The following is a 27,562-nucleotide window of genomic DNA, read 5'->3' as shown; positions in this document are numbered from 1 at the left end:
GGCTAAAGTTCTGGAAGCTTTGAAACTTTAAATGGTCAAGGACCACCTATTAGGTTATTGGACTGACAAGTTAACCAACAAATCATATTTTAGGTGTGGAAATAACATCAAAATCTTCAGAATAACAGCCCAGAACTTTACTCATCTGTGAATGTCTTTAACATTTTACAAAAGCGACACGTCAATATTCTACATGATTTACCAGCAAAACATAGCAAATCAGTAGGACGTATGTAGTATTTGTTCTGAGATTCTTACATCATTTTGGTGACACATTTTTTATAAAGAGCACTCAGACTGAGATGATAGAATACTGTGCGAAAGTTTTCTTTGTTCTAAAACAGCAAGATTTTGTTGTATTTTTGAGTGTTTCTCTTGTCTTTGTGAAGTTTATTTGTAAACTAATTTCGAAAGGATCAAGTGCTTATGATTACTTGCTGCAAGCCCTGCATTATTCAGTTTGTGATTTACCAATCAGACGATTCCCCCCTTCCACCCCTACTTCTCCTCCTTTCCTAGATGGGTGGCAAGGTGGCCCAGTGATTAGCACTGTTCCCTTACAGCAAGAACGTCACTGGTTCTAGTCCTTACCAAGCTCTTTCTGAAAAGTTGTCTTTTTGTGGACTAATGTAAACAAATAAGAATACAGAGAATGGTTTGATGCTTTCGACCACAGGATTGCTCGCAGTAAACAGCTCAGAGGGTTTTTTAAAGAAAAAGTAAACTGCTGGAAAATGTTGCGTGCTGTGCTTCCCCCACCGAGTGCATTAATTTAAGCAGAAAGGGGTGAACCCTGATAAATCGAGAGGGGTTTTTGTGGTTAAGTGCTGTTTCTATATCAGGTCATAAAGAAAAAACAAAGAGGCAGCTCTATTATTAGCTCCTATAAGTTACGTAACAGCAATCATTGCATGAGAATAATGGGGCACTTAGAGAAGTCCAGCCGTGCCCAGCATTCCTTGCTTTCATCCAGCAGTGCTTTGAGCCAAACTTTGAGCCAAACTTTTAAGATTGTTGATTGTTTGTTTTTTAAAGGCTGCATTATCCTCCCTGCTCTTTGCTCTTCTGAGCTCATAAACTGCCCTTTTGCATTTAATTGCATTTCTCGTAATCACTTGCCATTTAACTTTAAAATCCACATTTTGCGCACACTGCACATTTATATACCCTCTGACTTTATTTCCCCCTAAGCGCACAGCTGTAGCATATAAAGTATTGAGCGCTGATGTGTTTATAGTCTGGCTGGCTCGCCATCTCTGTGTGTTGTAATAATGTTGCGGTGTGGTCGCTCAATAGAGTGTTTGTGTTTTGCACACTTCGCTCTGCCCGCTGTGCCATCAAGCCACAACCAGCTCTGTGGCCCTGAATAAACAAGTGATCTTAAGATGATCTGTGTTTGATGACACATCCAGTTCAGAGCCAATAAGTTACAGGGAATAAACAGCAGCGTAATTGCAAGTGCCTTCAGTTATATGAGCATGAGGTCTTGTTAAGATAGTTGAGGTTTTGAATTCCATGCATTAACCAGCTTGTTGCAATTTTTGCCAGCCATTTTTAATTACAAAAATTACTAGATAAATAAGTACACTTCAGCTGTACAAATACATGCAAGGGTATTTAAACAGTTTTTGTGATATTGGTTTTGTCATTGGTACAGTGTGTGTAGCCTGATGGCATACAGTGTATTAGCAGTGTGAATCTCACCTCAATTTTATTCAAATCATTTCTTGATTTTGTATAAAAAATGAAGATTTAAAGGGCACTTATTTTAACACTTTTTCAAGATTTTATATAAGTCTTTTGTTTTTCCAGAATATGTCTGTAAAATTTATGCTCAAAAATCCCATCAGATATTTAATTACACCTTTCTTAATCTGGCAAATTTGAGCTGTTAAGTCATTGTAGATGTTCTTGTTGCCTGTGCCTTTAATGTAAATAAGCTGGTTCTCCCCGCCCAACATTCCCACTATTGCTCTGAATGGTGTAGCGTCACCTGCTAGGTCTTACATAGTTAAACAGCACAGTGATAGAAAAGAATGAAGCAGACCTTCTTTACTACATAAAGAATGGTTATTTAATTTAAAGGAGTTAATCAAGCCTTTCTGCCATGATGAATCATCAGTTATGATGTTATAAAGTTTGCACGTGTGCGCGTGCACACACATGCAAACACATACGTTTAGCTTTGCACTTTTTGGATGAAAATGTAACAGGATACATGTTAATATACACTGCTGAATGGATATTTGTTGTTATTTTGACGTCTTTTCTTTATTACAAATATGCAAGGATTTAAAATTGTTTAAAACACAGCGAGCTGAACAGATATTTTAATCCCAGTTGTTTGGCAAAGTCTTGTCTTGTGGATATGATTCTACACGTTACTATGGAGTCATGTTTATATGTGGCTTTCAATCAATTCTGTGGTCGGGGAAACTGTACTCCTACATCACGTTGCAGAGGTCCTCAAAATATGAGGGAGTTGGATCCTATTCTAACGTCAGGAGACTTGTTGTGTTTCTGTCACTCTAATGTAAGTGTATTAATTTTTCTGCTTGATTATAGACAGGTAGGTCTTGAAGAAATAAATCTCACTGGATTAATACCTAAGCTCACATATACAGTATATTTTGTTTTCTTTTTGATAAGTAGATTTGTTAATATAAGGTAAATGCAGCCAGTTTTTTATTATTTTTATTTAGCAATGCAGTCCTGAGATTAAAACTAGATAGTACAAAATATGTTTTTTAAATGCAAGAATTAAAAGCTGATTTGCAGATAAATAATGTAGAAATAAAGTGGTTGCTCTTTGCATATGTCTATAAATTTCTAAAATTAAATTAATTTAATTTCTCATTTGAAAGATTTTTGTTGTATTTACTAATTCTGTCCTGTTTTTGCTATGTATGTTACCCTTGTAAACACCAATTAAATGTTGACGTAAAATTAATATTATTCAGTTTAAAAACTGCAAACAATATGCTTCATTTCACTTAAGGGAAATAAAAGCCCTGCATTTCTCACAGCTAAGAAAAATATAATTTAAAATATATTAACTGACATGCCATTACTGAATATCTCACAAATTCCTAAGCCATTTGGGGAAATAAAGAGAGAATTTATTAATTGATTCGGTCATAGAACTCAAAGGCTTTTTGATTCTCATTATAGCAAGCGATGCATATAGTGTACAGAGATTACTCTTCCGCTTTTATGTTATATCACATTAAATAAGTGTAAAATCAGTGCAGAAAGGCTTTCACTGGCTTTTTTATGCAAGGAAGACTGGCATTCACGTCAGATGAATGAACCATATACAGCAGAGAATCTAAATGATCCTTGACTGATGGTTAAAACAGGAACACTTCCTAGGAATGGAGCAGGTCATGCGAAGGCTTTTTTAAAGAAGCCACTCATGTTTTTTCTTCTTATAACATTTGAAAGACTGAACTGGACAGAAATAGAAAGACTGAAGTCATACATTTTGTAGTATTGCAGACGTTTTTGCTAGATTGCATCTGAGGAGTGATATTTTACTTATTTAGTCATTTTCTATAAATGAAGACCCTGTCACTTTGTTTAATGCTTCCCTTGAAATTTCTAAGAATTATGTTCACTGTGCAATAATTTAAATCTGTAAATAATAATCTCATGCTTTCTTGTCCCAGTGTTACAGTTGTTAAGGAGGATGATCTGTGTCATTATTAATAAGAAATAACAGTAAGAATCAGTTAGATGATGTCTAGTTAAAACAATGCAAACTGTTATCTTAATCAATGTACAATGTATTTAATTACTAACAAACATAAATGCATTACCTTTAAAGAGCCCCTATTATGTCTTTTTTTTTTTTTTTTTTATCCACGCAGTGTGTAACACGGCTCTAAGTGAATGGAAACATCCAGCTGAGGTTTAAATCTGAAAATGCACCTTGTTTAAAACTTTTGATTCTATTAAGTCACCTCAGAGTAAAATGAATGATTTGTCCTTCATTCGGATCTTTTGCCTGCACGCGTCGACTTCAATTTGGGACATCCCCAAATATGAAGTCCTGGTAAAACGTGAACGTGCCTTTCCCCTTCAGGCACTATCAGAGTGCAAAGGATCAAAGGATTGATCATGACGCAAAGATTACTATCACTGAGAGATGGCCAGACATGTGGCTGTGGGGTTTAAAGGGTTAAGGTTAATTCTTACAACAACATCACAGTATAGACAACTGTGTTTGTGTGCTATGTTTGTTCCTATCATTTTTTCATCTGATGATTGATACAATAACCTACACTGCAGTGTGGGATTTGCTGGCTATTTGTTATTAAAGGAAGAATCAGCAAGGACTGTTAGGGCCCTATCATACACCTGGAGCAATGCGGCACAAAATTGTTGTTTGCTAGTTTCAGCTCGGCGCAAGAGTCGTTTTGACGTTTTGCGCCACGCTGTTTAAATAGCAATTGCATTTGCGCTCATACGTGCGCCTATAGGTGTTCTAGTCTAAAAAAGAAGCCGTGTTGAGGCGCATTGCTGGCGCGTTGCTATTTTGAGAAACTTCAATAGACAGATCTATAGAACAGAACAAAGCCGGTTTATTGTCCAGCGCAGAGCGTGTTAGTTGTTAAAACAATCAGGATGTACAGCAAATATTTTTACGTATGAAAAAGAATTAAAATAGTAAGGATATGTATGAGATATAATAAGGATATATAGGAAATAAATATAAAGGATTAAAATATAACAAAACATATTTTTTAACCTACATAAATATAAAAACTATGTTTTCATGCCTTCTTCATCTCGGGGGGCTTTTTCTGTTTGTACATAACAATTTGTTTTTGTATAATGTTATCATTATTAGCAGTATTATTTATTATATGCATACTTATATTATTTTTAATATAATTTTTATTATAATTTATAATTATTTTTAATTGTTTTATTAAAAACAAGCTTAGATTTGCCCACCTGTTTCAGACCATATGGGGCATAGCATGTGCATTAGGATATGACTCCGTTTTTTTGACCACACTGCACTATTATTGTTCATTTGCTGGAAATTAGAACTGAATTTAGAAATAGTTTTGAAACAAATCTTTGCGCTTAACAAACAAAATTAATTATATATAGGTTAATTGATGTCTGTGCGTACAAGGTTTTCCTATCCACTAGAGCGAAAGTGAAAGTAGATGAGGAGGCTTATCTCATTCTCGCGCTGCAGATGCTCTGTTTAACTGTTTTCTTGCTAGTGAAACGCTCAGTTTTTCCACTAACAAAGTCTGTCATGTTAATAGCAAATGCGCTATGGCGCGACGCAACTGACTCTTAAAGGGAATGGGGGATGAGACTCTGATCGATTTATTCTCAAAACACACTTATAACTCATTAGGAAAATAAGCTCAACCCTTTTAGTCCATGCTCCACGGCTCAAAGTGGATTTTTCCATCCTTAAATTTGCAAAAGTAGATTCTGACACTCCTTCCTACACAACATGAAGTGTGATTAAAATGGTCGCCTCATTTATGTAGTTTGCAAAATATGCATTTAATTGTGTGTTGTAACTTATAATCGCTCCAAGCGGCTTGTAAACACTCATAACTTATCGATCAGTGCTTGTGATGTATATCTCTGCTTAAATTGACATGGGCTATTCATATATCATGTCCAAAACCGTGTTGAAAACACAACACATGCTTTTTCCTTTACCAATTTAAATGCATTTTGTGCTAGGGATCTCCTGCTGTTTGTTGTTATGGCCACCATCAGCTGTACCTACACACGGTCAATTCTCAAAATAGTTTAACTTTTGCCACTGTGTGGATTAATGAATGTTGTTGTTGTTATTACTATAACTGCATTGCTTCAATGCATTCTTGCATTAGGCTTACACATACTCTGTGCTCTGTCTACTTCATAACCGTGTCAGGCGTTTCTTTCCATCTCGCGCTGAACGCAGTCGACCATCACAACAGACTGGGTCATTGGACCAATCAGCACAGATTAGCCTCCCGCAAAGGAGGGGTTTGGGAACAAATTAATTGCTAAACAAATTATATGCAAGTCGTATGGATAATTATGTAAAAAAAAAAAAAAAAAATGCATATTATAAGACAATGAAAGTGTTTTTGACCTTGCATGCATATCAGCCTGTTGTTGGAGACCCCCAAAACCAAAATATAACTTTTAATAATGCATAATAGAGTTTCTTTAGGAGTACAAGTGTTTTATGATGGATGTAAATATTAATGGAGCATAAATAAACATTGATATCTAAATCCATGTTAAGATTTTAATGTGATTTGATCACATTTTTGTAACTTATGAAACTTTAGATAAGAATCGTCATTACTGTTTTTGTTTTTTGTCTGGAGTCGGAAAAAAATGCAAAGCAGGATACCTGAAACTTCAATTTTCACTCTATAATCCATAGCAGAAACAATTGAGATGGTGAATATTTGAATGAATAATCTCTAAGACTGACTATTAAAATAATGGAATCTGTCTCACCCAAAAATGAACGTAATACTTGACAGAAGATTTAAATAAAGAACAATAACTGATCAATTTTCTTACTTTGCATAAAAGGCAAACATTTATGTTGATTATTTAGAATTGTGAATGCTGTAAGCTGCCACCTGAGACGGTCTAGACAGGTAAACAGCAGCTGCTATATCTCATCCTCTCCAGCTTACAGGGTTTTCCTCACTGATAACAGACTAGTCTAGTCATTTCCATTATTCATATCGCTTCTTACCTGGTGCGGTTTCCTTTTTTGGCTTGCTGGATAATCCTGCGTACGTAAAGAAAGGCCTGCTGGGACTGGAAATGGAGATCAATCCCACCTCTGGTATTATGAGTTCTGTATTGATGCTGTTCTTCTGTTAAATTTGGCCAGAGGCAAGACTTGAGAAATGTTATTAGGAGATTATGCTCTGGTTTATATCACAGAAAAATAAATCAGACATTCGCATAGGTGGATCTGCACACCATCCTGATCTTGGATTTTGTTCAATGAGTTCTGGCAGACTGGCTGTGAAATATACACAGACCTGCACACACATTTGTATCTCAGTCATTATTTCTGTTGTCTTGATGCTAGGCTAATATTTTCCGTCCCCTTAAACATAACTTTGTTTCGAAATTTTAATTGATTCAGTGAGGATATTCCATATGCATCTATCCTAATACAATGAGGTAACTAAATTATTTAGAATGGCTAACTAATTTTATGTAAATCACATTTATTAACTGTTTCCTATAAAGTTTACACTCCAAAATTAGTTTTTTGTTTAGTATTTTATCATGCTTTATATAACACAAAAATATAATTAACATTATTAGGTAAGTAACTTTAAATAAAGATATACGGTTGAAATCAGAATTATAAGCCCCTATTTGATTTTTTTATTTTTTTTTTATATTTTCCAAATGGTGTTTACCAGAGCAAGAAAATTTTTACAGTATGTCTGATAATATTTTTTCTTCTGGAGAAAGTCTTAATTGTTTCATTTCGGTTAGAATAAAAAAATATTTTAAGGTCAAATATATTAGCCCCTTTAAGCTATTTTTTTTTCAATAGTCTACAGAACAAACCATCGTTATACAATGGCTTACCTAATTACCCTAAACTGCCTAGTTAACCCAATTAAACATTTAAATGTTACTTTAAGCTGTATAGAAGTGTCTTGAAAAATATCTAGTCAAATATTATTCACTGTCATCATAGTAAAGATAAAATAAATCAGTTATTAGAGTTATTAAAACTATTATGTTTAGAAACATAATAAAAAAAACTCTCTCCGTTAAACAGAAATTGTATATAATTGGATAATAATTCAGGGGGGCTAATAATTCTGACTTCAACTGTATTTACTTGAGAGAAAATTTACTTGGGATATTAAGTGTTAAAATATAACTTAATATACATATTAAGTATAAAAATATGTCAATTGAAGTCACTGTGAAGACACTGTGGGGTCCCAAAATAATCTTGCTCTCCATTATTTTTATTTTAAGTTTGAACATTCTGAAACCTTTTTTTCCAGAAAATGAGATATGCAATGATGTAATCTTAAGTAATGTTGGTCTCAGAATATATCTGTGAAGCTCAAAAACACCAGAGGCCATTTTTATTATATTAAGGACCACTTTTTAATGAAATAGCAGTGCTTTTTGTATTGGTCTCTTTAAATGCAAATGAGTTGCTGTCCCTGCCCCCTTTTCATAAGAAGGTGGAGCTTTGAGTGCCTGTGACTCTAACACTCTTAAGACAAAAAATATTTTTTGGTTCTCATTATGGGCATCATGGTGGTGCAGTGAGTAGCACGATCGCCTCACAGCAAGAAGGTCGCTGGTTCAAACCTTGATTGGGTCAGTTGGCATTTCTGTGTGGAGTTTGCATGTTCTCCCCGTGTTCGCGTGGGTTTCTTCCGGGTGCTCCGGTTTCCTCCACAAGTCCAAAGACATGCACAATAGATGACTTGGGTAAGCTAAATTAGTCACTCACTTTATCTTGCTGGCGTTTATAGCCGTTTCCTTTTACTTCAGGCAGTGGCGCAAAAAGGGGGTATGCAGTATATGCAGTGCATAGGGGCGCCACACATGGGGGGGGGGCGCCATTGTGCCAAAACTATTTTTGAAATTATCCATATTAAAAGTTTCAAATAATGTATATATATTTTTTGTTAAAAAAATGTATTTAGCATTTTATACGCGTATAATATTGTATTTTATTAAATTAAAAAATAATTTCACCCCTCCCCCCATTTTTATACCACATGTTATTATGAATTTATTATGTATCATATTGATTCATCAGGCCTTTTGGTAACTTCTTAGCTCAAAACTATTTTAATTTTAGCTACAAACAAAGTTATAACATTTCAATTAAATAGAACATTTCACACTGTTTGTTTCTGTTTTCTACACTAAACATTTGACAGTCTTTTTTATTTCACTTTTAGCAATTTCAGTCAATTGTTCTTGCAAAGACAGACCTTCTGCCTCAGTCTGAATGTGAGAAGTAATTGCAATGTTCTTTTGCCCTTTAGGACTCCCATGTCTATCATTTTGTTTTGACAAATGTACTACAAAAAGTCCAAAAGCAAGGCTAGTCAAGGTGCTATAATCATTTAGTAAGTGAAAATTAAATTGAGAAGAAATTTGGGGTGGTATGAGATGCATTTCTTTGTGACTTAACATGCTTAATGTAATTATACCTTTTACTATACTTCATACTATTTCAGTTGTGTTCAGAACTGCGAAACTGTTTTTTTAAGCATATTGATATCTTTATGAAAAAATATCTTTAATTTATTGATGGAAATATTTTCCACATTTTATCACTTGCCTGTTATAAAATATAGTTGGATTGAAGGGGGGCGCGCAAAAGTTGAAGCCGCATACCCATCAGTAAATGTGCAGTTGCGCCCCTGACTTCAGGATGCATTAATGCTGCTCTGTAGGTCTATTGAAGACATTCATAAATATTCCTAGCAAATCTAATAAACGTTGGAGACATAATCATTACATAAACACTCTAAATCACACTTCGGCAGCATTTATTTGAGAGTGCAAAAGAAGATCTGCGCTTGAGCAGTGTATATTTTAGGGGGCATGCAATAAATTTTGTATGCTCGTATTACATAAATGTGATCTCGACTTGTACTCTCGACTTACTCTCATGACTTTTCTCCATTTGTCATTGAAATAAGCTCATAGGTAGTTGGTTAATTTGTGTAAAAGACAAAAAAAAATTTGAGGAAACACTGAATCAGTTTCCAAAATGTATGATTGAAATGTAGAACAATTTTAAAAATGTATGATTTATGAGCTGTTTTCATAGTGAACAAAAAAAATGGCCCCACAACATCAAAATTTACTAGTATTGCTTTACTTTTGGTACTTTTAGGTCATTTGGTTAAATGCAAGGTATACACGCACACAAACATTTTTTCCCTTCCTGTCTATCTTCGCCAGCCTCCTCCACACCATTTCAGTGTCTTATTTCTTTCAGAAAACAATAGGGTCATGGTCCTGTCCTGGTGCCACTCTGCTCCACAATAATCAGGTCTTCTATCTGTGCGCGTGTGTTTGAGAGGCCTCAGACAGTTCTGGAAAGACAAACACACACACATATACGTGCCGAATGAGGAAATGGCATGATCCGTTGTGAATTGACATTACCATCTGGCTGGCAGTGAAGGTCTAGAGAACACACAGCCAGACTTTTGACTTTAGGCAAAATTCTGCATTCACATCGCAGCATATTTTTTGCAGAGATGCCCATTTAAACTGAAAGTGGTCTGGATGACAACCCTTATTTTTCTTCGAAAGCATCAATACCTTTTAGACAAATCCCTTTTTAAAAAAAGTTTATTCAGTGTGCTATTAGTATAGTTATTTTGAAGTTGTCTTGAAATTAAAATTGCTCTTCTTATTTTTAAATTTATATTTTATTGGTCGTGCTTGCTATAAATGATGCCATTTATAACGTGTGCACTTCTTTACTTTGTAAAAAATTAATTTGCCCTTCTATCAAATACCATAACCATCACTGCCCCCTCAAAATGTCTTTTCTTCACTTCTGGTCACATGTAATGCCTTTTGGGAGGGGCTATCAGGGTGTGTCTTCTTTCTGCCCATCCATTCATCAATCTTTCTTCATTTTGTTAGCAGCACTTCAAACGTTCACACTTAAATAATGCCTGACGATGTTAGCAGGTTTAGCATGTACCCAGAGAGAACCCTTGGAGATAGATGAGCGCATGGCTCCCGCCTGGTCAATGAGCATTAAGAGGGATATGAGATTAGGTAGTTCTCCCCCTGATTCGTTTGGCCTATACCTTGATAATAAGAAGGCTCTGTATGAATAGACCACCAACCATGCCAGTGCAATCGCATTAAGTGCTTGTGACTGTTACTATTATTTAATTTACGTGTGTCACATGTCTTTAGACTGTGGAAGGAAACCGAAGTACCTAGAGAAAACCCACGTGAACACGGGGAGAGCGTAAACTCCGCACAGAAAATGTCGACTCATCTCTTACTTGAATCAGCGACCTTCTTGCTTTGAGCCGCCATGTCGCCCAATCCTAGAATTAAGGAGGAAGCAGAAGGGATGGATGAGGTGGGGTCTTCCAAAAAATGAAGATAGGGAATTCAGTTAAGCTGGATATGTATGTTAAATTTGGAATAAGCAGATTGGCGATAGGGACCAGTCTTACCACGTGCACCTCTAGAAATTAGTTTGTGAAACTTATCTTACAACAATTTAATCAGATCCCAATGAATGAAATCGTGCACCGCCCTAAATTTCATTCTAATTTTAAAACCATTTGAACTGGATGTACATTGAGATATGGGAAAAAATAACAATTTTAACATCCATTTCATGGTGACCTTTTTACTTAGACTGAATAAAGTACTTTAGACTCTTCTAATGTATAAGAATGGGAGCTGTTTAATAGTTTTTGGACTTTGGTGAAAGGTTTTAAACCACCTCAAATGTTGAATTGTGTTTACTCAATACTTAAAATTGCACTTTAGTACACTTCATTTGTACTGACAGGAAAGTCTTTGTATAGTTGGCCTGAACAATACTTGTTCATTGACAGAATTATAAGCATGTATTTGTTTGAATTTATTATTTTGATTGAGTGGCCTATATTTTTTACAGATAATATTAAATACTTCCCCCGTTTTAGAGAAAAGGCTTAAGAATAAACTGCATGTTTAATCTGTCTTAACTAAAACAACCTCAATGGCCTTGTTTTTTTGCACACCAGTCATTTTTTCACACATTTTTATAAAAGCTGCTTAAATACCCTACTTTAGGTCTACCCTATTGGAAATATAAATCAATAAATGATATACCTGCAGCCAGACTATGCCAGTATAATGTGATAATGATTAGTGTTACACCTGGCTCAAAGATGTAACATTAAGGGAGACGACACAATGAAATAAAGTTAAAAAAAATAATATTCATTTTAACACTGATAACACTAGTATCTTTATCAGTATAGTTATCAGTGTTTTTATCAGTATCCGTATGTTCAATCAGTGTGAAAAGCAAGTGAATGGACGCGGTAAGTGTTGTCAGAGCTAGTGTAAGTATGCAAAACAAAACATAAAGCCCAAATTGGGGCGCAGCTCTGGCCACTTTCCCAAACAGTGAATAAACACGACAAACTCTCTCACTGTATTTAAATAAGGGTGCTGGCGACCATTAGGTGCACTGAAGGCACCCCAAACTAAAAACAAACTAAACATACAAAAAACACAAACCAAAACAGTGCAGTACTAATTAGTTAACTTATAGTGCGGAACAACTATTTTTATACTATGGATATTTTAATTCTAGTTAAATTATACTAACATATAGTGCCATATGCTTATTATACTTTAGGTATATGCAGGTGTAGGTCCATCACATTCCTGATTAGTGAAATTAACTACTTATTTACGATTTAGGGAGAAACAGAGTTGTCTTTTTTATGGAAACTAGTTGTAGCCTGGATTTTATGTTGAATAGACATTTATTTTAACAAAAGTATTTGGTTACACTTTATTTTATGGTTTTGTAGTTACAATGTTATCATTTTAACTACTGAGTAATAATTATTAAATACATGTATTTAATTATATAATATTTAATATGTGTTATGTTTGGGATCAGTTACAGTAAGTGTAATTATGCATAATTGGCTGTATTTGCTAAAGGACTACAGGAAAATGTGTACCATAAAATAAAGTGTTATCAATGAGTTTGTACCATTATAAATAGATTTACTATTGCATTTGATATATTTAATGCATCCTTGCTGAATGAAAGTGTGAAAGAAAATGAATGATGAAGGCAAGGTAAAATGTGTCCAATACTGTTCAATTCACTTCAAGAAGTTATAAAAGTAGCGATGAGTGGTGTTTCCGAGAAGCGTCAGAGTGAAGGCCTGTTAGTCTGGCACCGAATGAGAGCTGCGATACGTCAGGCGCTGCTGAGATTGGACTCATTCTGAAGTGCCCTGTCTGACCTGATGTGAACTGGAATATGTCTGAATAGATAAGTTCGTAATAGATTGCCCAGCCGCTTTTCCTGTGAAGTGGCCCGGAATTGCAGATGGTATCAGACACCAAAGAAAGTTATCTTGCCCTGCCTTTACTGGTTAATCCTAAAGAGTTCGGCGAGGGGAGATTTTCCTGGATTGCCTCTTCTCTCAAACTGAAACCATAGTGTGTGTGTGTGTGTCACAAACTAAATCACAAAGGGCTCATTTTATCAGATAAGAGAGCTTGATAAACACGCTGTAGGGCTCCAATTAAACAAGTCTTCTGTTATCAGTACCTGCTTGAGACGTATGTATTTTAAACCCGAACAATAGTTTGTCTTTCCACTCTTCTAATAATGATATTTTGTGAAGATACAAGCCTGTTATTTATCAAAGGCATTATTTTAGTCAGTGCTCTCAGTTTCAGACAATTTCAGGGGTTTTTCTTTTTCTTTTGAGCGAACTTACTGTATCGCAGATCAAATTAAAGTCTCGGGCCTTTGGGTTTTTCAGCTAACATCGGCCTTTTGTACCAACTCCACGTGAACTCAGATATCAGTTTTGAAAAATGGCCTGTTTATCTCATGTGCGTTTGAAAATGTGATTTATGATGATACCGAATGTATTTTTCTATTCGCAAATCATATTATTAAACAATTCACAGTAGTAATAGAAACGATATGATCAAAGACACAACCCCCTTCTTTCAGTATGGTGCCAGACAGTCTAAAGTAGGAGAAAAACAGAGGCATAAACATTGAATTATCCCTCAGAACAAAATAATTGGGTAAAGGATGTGTCAGTCCTCATACTGCCAATCTGTGATTAAACCTCATTAACATGAAAGGGTGGAAAAGTGCATTATTTTGCTTATGATAAGTGAGTCTGATACATCCAGCATGAGGATTGATAAAAATCTTAAATGGAACAATAAAACTGTAAGCAAAATAAATATTAACTAAAGCATTTTTGAGCAACTTCACAATTAGCATTGATTATAGTCTTTCCTGATTAACCCCGGTAGCTCTTTGAGCAATTAAGTAAAAAAAAAAAAAGAAGAAGAGAACGGATTTTTCAATAATGTAGAAGGGATTATTCATAGTTTTAGCCCAGAGACCTGGAGGACAGAACATTTATTGAATGGCTGTACAAACCTGTCAGGTTTTCATTTCTATCAAGCCATGAATATTCAGATCCCGTCTCAAAAGAAGAAAAACAAGGACATGTTACAGTATGTGAACAACAGCAAGTTTTTGACACTTTTCAATCTATATAAACCTTAAGTTGAACCCACAATATGAACAACAACAAAAAAAAAAGTTAAATAAATGATTAAAGAAATGTAAACCCTAAAAAATGCTGTGTTGATTTAATCTAGTATTGGGTTAAATATGGACAAACTCAATTTTGGGATAATTATTTTAATTAGATTTAAATTACACATTTTAAACAGGGTATGCACACAGCCCCAGGGCTTTGGGTTAATTGTCATCCCATACAAAATCGCACCGCTTAAGATCTGATTTCTTTAAAAAATATCGATATTTATATATATATAAAGTGTATATAAGACCAAACAAAAAGCTCTCCATTAAAGTATATTTTTCTATGCCATGTCTTTAAAATATGAAAATAAATTTGACCCCTGCAGTATTTTCAATGGAATTTCTGCGCTGGCCTGCTGCTAATGACGGCGCCGGCATTTAAAAGGTCTTTTATCTCTTTTTACGATTTAACAACATAATGGAAGTCTACTTAACGAATTACATTGTATTTAAATTACAACATTGATGCTGTGAAAGGAACCTTCTGAAACTGAAAATGGTTACATAAAGCTTTCACCGGAAGTTCATCATTGGCTGAAAAACACTAGCTGTGCATGTAGCCCATTGGATTTGTGTATAGAGTTTTTTAGAGTGTATGGTATTTAAGACTATGTTTGCATATGTGGGATAAACATCAGACATCATGATTATTCATGACAGATATACCATAATTATACACTCCGATGTGTGAATGCAGGTATCAGGTGGTAACAAAAAAAACTGCTTAAAATAAAACTGTGCATTTTAACACAATAGAGTTTCATTTAAAAACCTTTGTCCATGATGGCCTTCTATACTGTTTGCTTGTTTACAGTTTATGTAAGACTCTTTTAACATTAGCACTTAATGGAGAAAAGATTTGACATTAAGCAAAAAAAAACTGATCATGTAAACCTGTAAAAAGATGAAAAAACATGTAAAAACATAATTTTTACAAGAAAATACTTTTTTCAGTCACTATTTAATTTCTCTTATTTCTTCAAATTGTCATGTTTAGGTCAGTGTGTTGCTTTAATTATTTGTGAAATCTTGTAACTTTGAGTGTAAATTGTCTAAAATCAAATAATGTTTTTCTTTATTATATTATAATTATGATATTATTTAGCATTTATTTATTATCAGAGAACAGATCTGATCATCAGTTCTTTGCTACTGCAGTATTTCACACTTTGCACTTTTGATTTTCTGCGCTCCAGATGGCCGTGGATTGGTGTGACTGACTTGAACAGCCAAACAAGTGTGTTGTGGCATCAATGATGTCAGGAAACAGTGGAAAAGTAGTAAGATCTAACAAATCTCTCTGGCCTTCATTCTGCTTTCTCAAGTGTAGATTTGGAGTGGGCAGTAGAGATCAATATTCCCTCTAGTTTTGATCTTACTATGCAAAATACATTTGTTTTTGGTGAAGATGGGGAAAACCCTGTTTTTTTTTCTATTTGACTGGTCACCAAAGACTATCACAGCAAAAAATGAAACAAGTAACTCCTTGAACCACTGTATGCCTGGTTAAAATTGATTATTCAACTTTAATCTTGTCATTATTCACATTATCAGGGTCTCATGATCCTTCAGAAGTTCATTCTAATATGCTTGGTTGCTGATCAAGACACAGTTATTATCACTGTTAAAAACAGCTATTGGGTGAACATTTTTACCCTAATTCTAACATTCATTCATTAATTTTCTTGTCGGCTTAGTCCCTTTTTATTAATGCGGGGTCGCCACAGCGGAATGAACCGCCAACTTATTCAGCAAGTTTTTACGCAGCGGATGCCCTTCCAGCCGCAACCCATCTCTGGGAAACATCCACACACACATTCACTCACACACTCATACATTACGGACAATTTAGCCTACCCAATTCACCTGTATCGCATGTCTTTGGACAGTGGGGGAAATCGGAGCACCTGGAGGAAATCCACGCGAAGGCAGGGAGAACAGTCAAACTCCACACAGAAACGCCAACTGAGCCGAGGTTCGAACCAGCGACCCAGTGACCTTCTTGCTGTGAGGCGACAACACTACCTACTGCGCCCTAATTCCAACATTTTTACCCCAATTAATTCTCAAAAGAACCACTTTTTTTAAAAACATTTTTTACAATATTACAGACTTCACTTTCACTTTTAATCCATCTAATCCATCTTGGCTGATAAAAACTATTAATCTTTCTGGGGAACAAAAACCCAAACATTTATTTTTTGCCCAGAAAGATTAATAGTTTTAATCATCACTGGTTGGACTCCACAGTCCAAAGACATGTGGTATAGGTGAACTGGGTAAACTAAATTGTCCGTAGTGTACAGGTATGTGTGTGGATTGGAGCGTATGGGTGATTCCAAGTGATGGGTTACAGCTGGAAGGGCATTCGCTGCGTAAAACGTATGCTGGATAAGTTGGCGGTTCATTCTGCTGTGGCGGCCCCAAAATAATAAAGGGACTAAGCTAGAAATATAGGGACTAGAAATATATTTATATTTCAGGATTGATCTTTCCAGTCCAAATATGTGTAAAAAAAAATGCTGTGGAAGTCATCAGAAGAGCAGTTCCTTTCTTTAATAGGCTATTTATCATCAGACAGTTATTATGTTTATTGTCTCTTTGAACTTTTCTGGGATGCAACTCTCTCTACATAAATGAATCAGTGCAGTTTATTTCCATGGACTATACTTCTGACAGACTTTACATAAAATCAATGCATATGGAGATGGAACCCATTTGAAATGGCATCCATTTGTTCAGGAAATTAATGGCTTTTTCCCAAACTCTACTGAATCTACCATTTTCTACCATCTCAGTGTCGGAAAACCCTGCATTTGTGATGAACTTGAACATATTTTGTCACTCTTGGTTGGGCACTTCTCTGCTGAGCTAATGGCACAGCTCACATCTGACTGTGTATTTTAAGAAAGCTTCTGCCAATTTCATACGTCAGTGAGTGTGGAGAAGTGCTGATGCTGAGAAAGTCATCAGTATGGGAAGACTGAGTGGACCTGCTAGGTTGTCTGTTACATTTAGTGAGTGTTTTCACAATTTATTAAAACTCCAACTCAAGATGGAGTCTTTAGGTGCAAACCCTTTAGCAACTGAGAACTAAAAGAGTCTTATGAATACTACAAAAAACATTCATACAATTTTTAGGCCATTTATTGCTTTATAAAGACTGCAATTGGCATGGTGTAATGTTTTAGCCATTTTTAACAGTTATGAAATGATAATAATTAAATGATAATTATATAAATGATAATTAAAAAAAATGATTAAAAATATTTATGAGATTAAAAATAACATAGAAATAGTACCATTATTTTATTGAGGTATTGGTATTCATATCTGAATAAAATAATATATTGTATGTACTGTATATTCATATGCAATGTTATTTGAAAGAACAGTGAGAAATTTCTTTGAAGAAGTAGATTTTTTTTGTTGCAAGGAGGCTTTAAAGGGCACCTATGATGAAAATCATCTTTTGTAAGCTGTTTGGACAGAGTGTGGGTATAGTGTGTCCAATGTCATACAATCGTATCAACAAAACAGGACTTGTGCAAAGCAACTAAGATTAAAAGATCTGTTGAGCTCGCTGTGATCATCAATCATCATCAAATGTGATGAAGAATGAAGTTTAAAAATGTTTTTAAAACAGTGCATGTTTGTAATGAATTACAGCCATTTTATCGTTTTTGCTGTCTACTTTATCACCACAGCCGCATGTCAGTACAATTATAAAAGAAGATGCTTAAATCCCGGTTTGTGGATATTAAATCAGGTTTATTTTGTACATGAACATAACGGATATACATACAGCAGTGGATATTAACATGTATCCTGTCACATTTGCATGCAAAAACAGCTCAAAGTTAAACACATATGCTGTGTCTCCACTGTGTCTGTGTGTGGGTTTGTATTGACATTGCAGTATTCATCATGCTCATTGACTCATGAACTCCACAACAAATACATCAGATAATCATTGGGAAAGTTCTTAATGTAGTATTTCTCTCAAACGTTATGTGAGATCTGCTTCCTTCATGTCTGTCTTGGTTTATCTGATGCAGCAGAGGAGATGATTGAGGCAAGTGGGAACGGTGGGTGGGAAGAACTAGAATTAAAGGCACAGGCAACAAAAATAATCTGATGGGTGTTTCAAGCTGAACTTTACAGACACATTTTGAAGATACAAAAAAAAAAAAGTTAAATCTTGAAAAAGAGGTAAATAAGGGTGCCCTTTAAATTGCAAAAATTACACAACATTTTGATTTCAAATTAATTATTAAATATTTTTTACATAATATTTTCTATTTAACAAAGAAAAATATGTGAAATGTTTAAAGAAAATAATAAAGCAGGAAATAGAAAGCAGCAGTACAGATTTCAAAATTGATCATAAAAGCAATGGGTCTCATTAACTAATCATATCTCTTTATAATTCATATTCATAATTTGTTTTCTTATTCTGTAATTTTCTCTGGATAAGTTCCACTTTATGAAGCCTTTATATGGAGCTAGTGTGGGCCTGTATTATGCAAATCACTGATATTGTGCAAAATTGACTAACAGAAGATCAAGTTTAAGAGCAAACTTGTGTGTCTATGCATGTGTTGTGAATGAGGCAGACAGTTTACTTAAGAAGTTCATATGGGCGTATAAATACGTACCTGAAATGTATTAACTGAACATACTTACATAATTAAATATTCCAGTTTCATTTTGGAACTAAACTCATTTAATTTTGGATTATGTCAGAAGCATATTTTTTAAATATCATACTGAAATTTTAATAATTTAGCCTCAGTTTGAATATGAATTTTCTGTATAATCTTTCTATGAGGCAAATTAAAAAGATCCTGATGACTTCTGTAACCATGCAGTATCTTCCTGGAATACTTTCCAGTAGACAAAAAGTAGAGATAAACCTAACCTCCTCTGCCATCAGTCTTCAACTCGGTGTGAAGTTTCTAGCGCTGCAGTTCCCTGATGTCCACACTCACATAATTAAGGATGAAGTTGTCAGAAAGACTGATGTAGATCTTTGCTTCTGTGTGTGTGTGTCACCCAAAGCTCATGTTCATGTAAATTAATGAGCTCTGCTGCTAATCCGGCCAGCTAATGTCGACACTGGATGTACCAGCATGATGAAGACATTATTACTGAAGTGTATTGGGGCAGTATTGTAGGTCTGCACAAGATCATGTTAATTCAACAGATGTTTCAGGTCGTCTAGAAAACAACAATGTGGCAGCAATTTTGGGTTCTGCTCCATTGAAAAGCTGGTCCATGTTTCCTTTCGAAATCACGGCTTTCTTTTGTGTGTTTTCCTTTTTTTTCAGGTAAATTTCATGGCCAATTGCTCCGCAGGAATTGCCTTTAGTTTGCTTGTTTATGAATAGAGATTGTAATGATTTTTCTTTTTCTTTTTTTTTTGGCCTGGAAGGAAACGGTGATTCGTTCCCTGTGCAGCTACAGACAAAGGAAAAGAAGCAATTGCAGGACAATGTGTTCTGCTTCACTGATTTACCAAAACCAGGCGTAGATATGTCTAGATGCACAAATTTAGTTTTTTGTGGCCTGCTTGAAGTCCTTTTAAAGGGTTACAATGTTGTTGACGACAAGCATGGGCCAGTATAAGAGTTTAACGGTATGATTACCTCGGATAAAAAATACAATACGGTTTGACCGTATTGTGATTACTGCTCTAAAATATATATCTCTTAAAATGTCTGAGTAAAAACACAGATTTCTTTACAATTTAAAATGGCATTTTTGCATCTTTTCTGCATGAGATACTGTTGTCCTAAATAATAATAAATAAATAATAATAATAAAAATAATAAATAAACAAAACAAAATAAACCTTGTATACCATAGGAACGGTATAACAGAAAATTTTGGCAAACCTTGACTTTTCCAAACTATGGTATAACTTGGAAACGGTTATCGTCCCATGTCTAGTTGACGATATTGGAAAATTTCTTCAAGTAACTAAACTTCAAGTAACTTAATTAACTATAAGTTAAAATGACATTATATACAGGTCAAAGATGTAGGGTCCTATCATACACCCGGCGCGACGTAATTGTTGTTTGCTTGTTTCAGCTCTGCGCAAGAGTCGTTTTGACGTTGTGCGCCACGCTGTTTAAATAGCAAATGCATTTGCGCTCGTATGCGCGCCCATAGGCATTCTGGCCTAAAAAAGGAGGCATGTTGAGGTGCATTGCTGGCGCATTGCTATTTTGAGGAACTTAAATAGAAGGTTCAAATAGATCAGGGGTTATTCATAACAATTTGCTTTTGTATAATGTTATTATTACTAACAGTATTATTTATTATATGTATGTTTATTTTAATTTTTATTAAAAACAAGCTTAGGTTTTAGACCATATGGGGCACAGCATGTGTATTTAGATATAACTCAGTTTTTTGACCACACTTCATTATTATTGTTCATTTATTCGTTTGCTGGAAATTAGAACTGCATTTAGAAATAGTTTTAAAACAAATCTTTGCGCTTAACAAACAAAATTAATTATTTAAAGGCTAATGGATGTCTGTGCGCACAACATGTTTGCCTATCCATGAGAGTGAAAGCGAAAGTAAACAATGAGGATGCTCTCGTTCTCGCGCTGTAGATGCTCTTTTTAACTGTTTTCTCTCTTGTGAACGATTTAGCTTTTCCACTTACAAAGTCGTCATGTAAATAGCAAATGAGCTGTGGTGCGGCGCAACTGGCTCTAAAAGGGAATTGGGAGATGAGAGTCTGATTGGTTTATCCTCAAAACACACCTATAACTTATTAGGAGAATAAGCTCAACCCTATTAGTTCATGCGCCACGGCGCAAAGTGGATTTTTCCGTCCTTAAATTAGCAAAAGTAGATTCTGACACACCCTTAATGCGTTTGCGCCCTGTGCTTTGGACTTTGTGATTGAACCGTCAAAATAGAGCCCAAAGAAGGTCTTTAAACATCAAAACATTCAAATTAAAGTTACAGATTTAATTCCTTTCTTACATTATGACTTGTTTTATTTTCTTAGCAGAAAATATGGACTTTAACACATAACATGATTTACAGAACACACTAACTAATGCTTATGTACTAAAAATAAAACTTGTAAGGCATATTTTAAACAATAATAATTTTAGCAAGAATTATACTTTAAGAATTACTGTAGGATTAGTGTACAGGCCCAAAATGCAAAGTAATTGTCATTTAAAATCTTCATATTTTGCCATTGTCCTTCAAAACATTACATTTTACCCATTTGTCAGTAAGAAGTTTATAGTCCATGATAAACTTATTTTGTCTGGGCCAGTAAAGACCCAAATATGTAATAATGATTGGTACAAAAAAAATCTGCATTTATAGTCTATGTGATCCATAAGTTGCTGCTGCAGTCTTTAATATCAGTATCATGATGTATTTCCAACTGAAATGGAATATTGAGGAGATGGGGTTTATTTTTGTGCTCCTCCTCTCATCTTTCACTCGCAGCAGACTAACCATTGGAGGAGTAGGACTAAGCATATTTCACCCAAGCCAGAGAAGGACCAACATTCCGGTACAGAAGAAAATGGTTGGATTTTGATGAAAAATTACCAAAACAAACAAAAAAATTACTGTATTAACTTGAATAGATGAATTTTCACATTAAGGTGCTTTCACACTAGCACTTTTGGATTTGCATCCTGGTTCGTTTAATGTCAGATTTCAGTACATTTAGCTAGTGTGAACGATGTCTTCTGAACTCACCCGTGAACTGTACTCTGCCTGAAAGAGGTGGTCTGTGGTATGATTTGCACAAACTGTGGTTCACTTCTGATGTGAATGCAGTTGTACCAAATAACGGTAGTTATTACTTTATCTTTCATAACGGACATCCGTGTGTGTGTGTGTGTGTATTACGTATCACCTAACGTTACCTGCGGTGATAAGTGGAGCAAACACAGTGATAACGTCTGCTTGTCTCCTCCAAAAACAACAATTGCAGACATGGCGTTATGTTCGGAACATTTTTTATTATTTTTTAAGGGTTTTCACCTTTATTGGGACAGGACAGTGGAGATTTTACAGACAGGAAAGTGTGGGGAGCAAAGATAGAGAAAGGATTTGCAAAGGACCTCAAGCTAGGAATCTAACTCGAGTCACCGTGAACACAAGGGTGCTTTGTGTCGACGCGCTAACTGCTAGGCTATAGACGCTGACTTTTGAACATTTTTTATATTTTTTTGTGGCAGATGGATGGAAGTGGCTCTGTGTTACGTAAGATTATCAAAACCAAAAGATTCCGTAAAAGCAGAACAACCGTAATATGCATACATTTTTCCATTTCGGCTTCCGTGGCCATCACCTAGCAACAGCTTTACACACAACAGCTGATCAATGATGCAAGCTTATCAGGGTTCAGCAGGAAAAAAGACGGTGTGAACACAAACTAGCCGAGAAGGTGGCAAGGGGGCACAATCGAACCTGGCTTTAAAGACTTTAAAGACACCAAAATGAGATTTTCTTTGACCTATAAATGTTACTTTGACCCACATAAAGTACAGGTGCCTTGGTAAAGAGTCATTATTCGTATTTCTTAGAAATACCTCCAATCAAGTGTCCATACCACAGTCTGTTTTAATATTCTTAATGTTTCTGCACTGTATGTAAAATGGTACTTCGATATAGCTTGAGCATATTTCTAAAAGCTTGTCGGGAGCTGAATATTAGGCACTTTTTCTATCCAGAAATGTAATTAAAGAATCTTGGTTTGTTTTTTTGTACTTTCAGGTATGCAGTTCTTCACAATGGAAACCACAACGAACAGGAGAAACTGTCAATACAGAATGACACAGAGTCCCAGGAGTCATGTTTCTGACACAGGCCACCCTCTAATGAGGACCAGCTCTGGAAGGTCCCATTTCTTACGGGCCTGCCTGCAGCTCAAGCCCAACCTGAGCATTTAAGGACTCACATACTGGGAGATGGACTGAACCGTCTGCTCAAAGAGCTGCTGAACAATGAAGGAAAGAGTAATGTTGCCAAAGGTATCTGGTCTAGATTTTAGGATATAAATTTCTATGGGAAAGGAATGTCCCCCCCAAATTTGGTAATTTCTTTTGGTAATGCCAAAAATGCATCTTACAAGCTTTATACAGAGAGGTTTTAGAGTTCTATGAGGTCAGGATAACAATTCCTGAAAGGTACTGCACAAATGCTGAAAAGCTGTCACTTTATTAAACAAAAATAAAGATTTATTTTTGTTCTAGAAATTAAAATGAATTCCACAAACAAACATTCATACCACAGTATTAAGAGCTGAGCGCAGAGCTGACCAACTCCTCCATTTCTCCATATACATTTCCATATGTACTCAATATATGGATATGTTTTCTAACAGGATCCAGGCATCCTTAAGAATATTCTGAATACCATTACATAAAATCAGTCTTTCAATAAATATGGCATATTTCAGAGCTATAAAACACAAAATTACCTAAATAATTTTATAAAAACATGACTTTTTTTCAAGCAAATTAAAAAACATAATATCTCCATTTTTACATTGTTCTTTTGTGAACAATTGGCATTGTAAGATGTCTAAAACTCTTATGGAAATGAGATTTAACCAGACTTTGTTTGTGTATTTTGGCTTCTTATAAAACCTTCTGAATACACAGATTTCTTTCTGTATTATATATATTCAGTCAGGTCAGCTTTATGCATTGCTAAATGCATCCATTTCTAAATGATGTCCATACAATCTCTTCTGATGCAATTCACCGCCATACAAAGAGCAGTGCTTTTCTGAGAGCGTTAACACTACATGATGCCTGCTGACTCTGCCTGTTACTGAGAAAGTGTCAGGCCACTCCAAACAAAACCTTTGGTGACAACAACCAGGGCCACCAGTTTTAAACAGTTTCAATGGTTCTTGCAAAGGTTCTTAAAGGTATAGTTTGAAAAAAATTATTTATTTATTCATCCTCATGTGATTTCAAATTGTAGCAGTTTCCTCTGTAAAGCATAAATGATGCAAAGTGGCATTAATTCAGAATATATAAGAGTTAGTTCACCCTAAAGTGACATTTTGTCATTATTTACTCCCACACTGTAAAACCCAACAGTCAACTTTATCAAATAAATGAGTGTAGTTAACTCAAAATTGACTGAAAGTTAATTCTACTCATTTGAAAAGAGTTTTGAGCTCAATGTTTAAGGTAATGAGTTTATTAAATACTTCATTGCTTCATCTTAAATGGACTAGGTTCACAATACACAGTATAGATTAGTTTTTTAACTCAAATGGTTTGTAGCAATCGGTTTCCTCAAACAGTTTGAGTTGCCTTAACTTATTAGGTTTTACAGTACTCAGTTGGTTCTTTATTTATTGGATTTTACTGTGAACAAATTGCTTTGTTTACTCAAATAGATGAGGTTCACAGTATTCATTAAGATTAGTTTTTGAACTTAAATGGTTTGTTGCACTCGGTTTTCTCAAATGGTTTGAGTTACCTTAACTGTTTGGGTTTTACAGTGCATGAATTTTCAATCCCATGAGACCTTCGATCATTTTTGCAACTTTTTCTGTCTGAGGGTGAAAGAGGTCTTTGGTTTCTTTCACATTATTTGTATTTGTGCTCCTAAGATGAACAAGTTTCTCAAGGGTTTGGAACGACATCGGAAAAATAATTGAATCATTTCACATTTTATGGTTTCTCAGTTGCAGAAGTTGTAATAATTGAATAAACTCAAAATTTCGCATTTCAGCTTGCTTAAACAACAAAAGAACAACTACAAGATTGTGTTATCATGACTTTCAGAAATGGGAAAAAAACGTGTTAGACTGATAACAGCAGCCAGAAGAGAAAAGAAACCTGGAAAAAGCTCATCCCAACTCATGAGCATTGTAATTTCAGCTCTCTGTTGTAAGCACACTTGTTTTGAATCTGCTTTAAAAATAATGCAGTGCCGAGAGCATAAAAGACAACAGTGTAATCATAGATGTACCTACAGACATTTATTTCAAAAGTAATTACATGAAGGTATACATTTAAATAAAACACAGTGTAAATGTGCATGTATGTAGCCAGTTAGTGAAGTATTCATAAATGTTAATACAAAACATTTCAAGTGGGCTCCATCTATTGCTGCTCAGTCGATTTTCAGCCACCTCCAGAGAATATTTGTGAAAAATCCAGTGAAAAAAAATCCCAAACATTTTTCACAATAAGCTGAAGTTGGTCAAGCAAATTTGATTTATTAGCTAACAAAAATCCTCTTTGTTTTTAAAATGACTTCTGTACTGTGCTTCATTTCAAGCCAATCGCATAACCATTCATGATAAGTCATGATACATTATTGGCTAATTAATATAAATAAATAAAATAAATAAATATAATCTTATATTTTTGTATGAAGGATATGTAGCAATTTATAATTAGCCACTCTCATTAATCTCTTTTTTTTTTTTTTTTTTTAACCAGGTTGCTATTTTGCTAAATTTTGCCAAATGTTCTTTAGAACTATTGGATACATTTTGTTGGATCAATGGAGGAAATATTCTTTCACTTTTCACTAAAAAAGCTCTATACAGATTTGAAAGGGCATGAGGATGAGTCATTTTTGGGTGAACTATCCCTTTAAAAAAATGTGTGAAAGCTTCCCAGACATCAAATATTGCTTTTGCGTAATTCAATTAAAAGTCATAAATAATTTAAAATAAATGATTTAAATTCTGTGAATTAAATATATCAGTAGATTAATTTTTATTCCTTGATATTTATAACTAAAAGCTCTCAAAGCAGTGATGTGCCATAATAAAGCTCACTTCCAGAGTTGAGGACCCCAATAAACATGCTCCCTAGAGAGCCTCAATATAGCAGAAGTGACCCAGAACAATCTCCATTCCTTATCTCAGCCCCTCAGTCAGGCTGCTGAACTGTGCCTCCGCCTCAGATTAATTACCTTTGGGAACTCCAATTGTTTGAATTGATCTAAGAGATGTAAATATTTTGAAATAATTACATTTCATGTGTCAGCCAGTTTCTTCAGAAAACAGGTTTGTTATGTTTGCAGGGATGTACTGACCACAGTAATGTCAGCATAACACACACACACATACACAGAAAAAAAATGGACATGTACAGCTCAGCACTTTCTTCATGCGTCAGTTTTCTGATTATTTTAAAACAACAACCTCTCCTGCAAATAAAGCACTTGTAGCACTTTTATAATATGAAGATTATTGCATCCACAAGTCTTTCAGTATTCTGGTCACGAAGAGGCCATACAAATATTTGAGAAATATGAAAGGAATTTGACTTTCGTGATCAGTTTTTTATAAAGGTAATCACTGATGGGTAGTGGCGGACGAGGTGATGTGATGAAGGAACAAATAGGACACACTAAGATTTGATCAACCAATGGAAGAATCTATTATGGCTTTATTTGTTGGAATGCTAACAGAGCTAGCTACATTATCTAGTTCAAGGAAATTCCCACTTTAGCTTTCTTTTCCTTATCTTCTCGTTTTTTTATCAAGCGATATTTAATTTCTAAAGGTAGAGTTTAGTTTGATTTTCTTGTACATAGGAATATATTTTTATGCAAAAGATTTGATAGTGGTCAGTGTGTTCCTTGAAATGCTTTAGTCGAATGCGTTTCTTCTTCCAGTCTGGTGTATGACCATGAAATACCGTGTCATTCGAAGCAATGTCCAGATAAACTGTACGCTGGGCTACTTGTATTTTGTTTTGTTTAGTTTTTGTTTTTTTTACAATCAAACATGTATAAATGGTCGTGCCTTCACCTTACAAATGTACAGAGCATTGTGATTCGCAGTGAAACTGTGCAAGTTAACACCAATAAATGCTGGTAGTGGTTGAAAATATTGCTTTTTAAGAGTTCAAATATACAATCAAAGGCAAACTCTGAGTAATAATGTCCAAAATTGAGATCCTCTGCTTTCATCTCTACACTTTCAGTTATGTAGCACATGTTTTTTTGATTTGAAGGTACTTTGAGGTAATTACAGGGGGCATTTTCACACCTTTTGCTTTGTTCTGAAACAGACTTCATACAGTATTGCATTTTCTGCTTGGTTCCGTTTCTATTAGAGAGTAGCATTTTAAAGCACAACACAATGTGTTTGTGCAAGTTGCGTGTGAGTACATCTATTCTCTCATTGGCTTATCTGATATTAAGGACTGTAGG

General features: G+C 34.9%; 1 protein-coding gene across 2 annotated transcripts in view; it reads left to right on the top strand.

Annotated features, from left to right (window-relative positions):
• The window catches only part of htr4 (5-hydroxytryptamine receptor 4), a 179,163-nt gene extending 151,926 nt beyond the window's left edge, over positions 1-27,237 (top strand). Inside the window, exon 7 of one of the 2 annotated variants that reach the window (XM_087281511.1) lies at positions 23,138-27,237. In XM_087281511.1, coding sequence (XP_087137637.1) covers positions 23,138-23,225 — 88 coding nt within the window. In that variant the 3' untranslated portion in view covers positions 23,226-27,237. The remainder of the gene's footprint in view (positions 1-23,137) is intronic. The other variant, XM_087281512.1, reaches the window with a different exon arrangement.
• The last annotated feature ends 325 nt before the right edge of the window (positions 27,238-27,562 follow it).

This window comes from Danio rerio, chromosome 14 (assembly GCF_052040795.2).
Source record: "Danio rerio strain M-AB ecotype USA chromosome 14, GRCz13ab, whole genome shotgun sequence".
Taxonomy (NCBI): Eukaryota; Metazoa; Chordata; class Actinopteri; order Cypriniformes; family Danionidae; genus Danio; species Danio rerio.
Note: the sequence above shows the minus strand (reverse complement) of the source record. Positions and strands in the feature narration are given on the sequence as shown.